The sequence below is a fragment of the Berghia stephanieae genome, chromosome 4 (genome assembly GCF_034508935.2).
Source record: "Berghia stephanieae isolate SIO BIC M18660-M18661 chromosome 4, UCSD_Bste_1.3, whole genome shotgun sequence".
Classification (NCBI taxonomy): Eukaryota; Metazoa; Mollusca; class Gastropoda; order Nudibranchia; family Aeolidiidae; genus Berghia; species Berghia stephanieae.
The window spans coordinates 41183238-41185659 of record NC_088363.1 but is presented as its reverse complement, the minus strand read 5'-3'; the positions used below and the strand labels follow the sequence as shown (position 1 = coordinate 41185659).

Below are 2422 nucleotides of genomic sequence, written 5' to 3'. Positions count from 1 at the left end.
AAAATAATACAAAAACGACCTAAAAAAACAACCTAGCAGTTAAATATTTTTTCCTCACGTATCCGTTTTACCAAAAATAAATGCCCTTTTTGGGACATTAGAAAAGTTCTTCGACATTTGCAGCACAGGATTTCAACACTCTTATATAAAACAAAAGGAGATTATCTATCATGACAATCAAAGCAATCAATTGTTGCTCTTTATCAACAAATATTCAATACATAATTAAATGGATAAATTACTCATTTCAAACAGGATGTTTTGTTATATATTTATAGAAAAAAAAACCCCAGAAACCCCCCCACCCCCCCACAAAAAAAAAAAAAAAAAAAAAACAAAACAAAAAAACAAAAACAAAACTTTTATCTTTGAATAATAGCATATAAATATAAAAAAGTATCATCACGAATCATTCAAAAATCAAAAAGTTTGAGTTTAAGCAAACTGCTCACAGATTCTACCTGCCATGACAACTATAACCAACACACAACCTTATTTAAACTTTAACGTTAGAGAGAATAGTAATTTATTGGTTCAGAACTGCTGGGTCACCTCTCTGACTGTCTGATAAAGACAAGTGACGACAGCAGCTGCATACCTTCTATACCAAAGTCTGTGTTCGTTGATGCGTTCTCTCATCTGGAGGGCAGTGGTATGTAAACTGAAAAAAATGAAATGGTACATCATAACGTTATATGACACCCTTCGTCTCAAAACGGTATTAAGTCGGAATGAATAAGTTGTTGAAAATAGAATTTGTAGCCAGAATTATCAGATTTAAGTTGAGTTTATATGTTTTATTGAGGAGAATACAGTGTGTTGTGTAGAGCATGTTTTACTAAAGAAATTATTTATCGCAATTATTTACTGCTATTGTGTTTGAGTGATAAATAATCTATTTTCGTGTCAGTTGCGTGTGAAGTTTTGGGGAAAATCCTGAAAATGGCTGGTAAGGAGAGAGTCAAATTAAGACAAATTTTGTTCAGATCTTTATCTTACACAGTTACCTGCTCCTTTGTTTCTTAATTTGATGCTTTGGAGCAAAACGGCTTCAACGTCTAACAAATATCATTACATCGTTTAGAATGCCCTCTGATTAAAAAACAAATATAATTATGATTAAAGTGTAAATACCAAAAATAATCGGAAAATCGTCACATTCGTTACAATTCAACCAAAAAATACTTTGTTATAGCGATAAAAATTAAACACTGGACAATATTATGTATGGAATGTACTTGTTCCTTTTCTGTTTGAGTAGAAAAAAAAATCTATTTTTGTGTTGGGTGGGTGTGAAGTTTCATGAAAAATTCTGAAAATGGCGGGTAATGAGAGAGAGTGTTAATCAATTTACCGTGGAAGTAGCACCCCCTCTCAAAGGAGTCCGCTGTTCGTTGGGTTCCTCCTCCGAGTGGCCACTGATGGACAATCGGAACTTGGAGCGAGCTTCGGAACCAAATGGAATCTAAAAACAATCCAGTAAACAAAGGGATGGTAATGATGATGAGACCAATACTGCATCAATTGCATTTTTTATTAATAGCCTATGTAAAGCGTTAAGTCACTTGAGACAGTGCAGGAAAATTTGAAAGAAAATTCAGCAGTCATAGAAAAAAGCTACAACATCCCCCCTACCCCAAAAAAACCCCAAAAAACAACTAAAATCCAAAAAAAAAAAAAAAACCACAACAAAAACAACAAACCAAACAAAAGTAAACAAACAAGCAAACAACCACAAGACCACATAGTTGCTCAAATTAACCCGAAGTTTCAATGTTTGTATATAGAAAATCTCTTTTCTACATTCCCCGTCCAACCCGATATAATAACGCTTTGTGAAGGTGGATCAGATATTACATTTTTTTTTCAGAAGTCACAACGCTGTTAACGGCCAGATAATAACAAGAAATGAAGTGAGTAGGAAAGTGCCAGAAAACAATAGAGAATAAAAATTTCGCGGCGGCGATGGGGGCTCGAACCCGCGACCTTACTGGTACGACAACTCCGCCTGACCGGGGAGAGCGTGACTCTTTTGTATGAGCTATTCTCCACTCTATTAACGGCCAGATACTGATTTCACACCTAAGTGCGGTGAGTGAATTTGAGTAAATTTGAGTCTCTTACAACTTTGTAACACCCATATCACAAGACCACACGATCACATATCAAAGGAAAGGTATTCATTAACAAAGAAAAGAAAACATTATAATCATCATCATCATCATCATCGTCATCTTCATCACCATAACCATCATCATCATCATCATCATCATCATCATCATCATCATCATCATCATCATCATCATCACTATCGTCATATTCATCATCATCATCATCGTCATCGTCATCACCATAATCATAATTCTCCTCCTCCTCCTCCTCCTCATCATCATCATCATCATCATCATCATCATCATCATCG

The 2422-nt window shown here is 34.9% G+C and overlaps 1 protein-coding gene across 1 annotated transcript in view; it reads right to left on the bottom strand.

Moving 5' to 3' along the window:
- Positions 1-455: 455 nt before the first annotated feature.
- LOC144970590 (glutamate receptor-like) overlaps positions 456-2422 on the bottom strand; it is a 91913-nt gene continuing 89946 nt past the window's right edge. The window contains exons 20-21 of the mRNA XM_078910369.1: positions 1355-1465; positions 456-661 (exon numbers count right to left, since the gene is read on the bottom strand). Coding sequence (XP_078766495.1) covers positions 602-661; positions 1355-1465 — 171 coding nt within the window. The 3' untranslated portion in view covers positions 456-601. The remainder of the gene's footprint in view (positions 662-1354; positions 1466-2422) is intronic.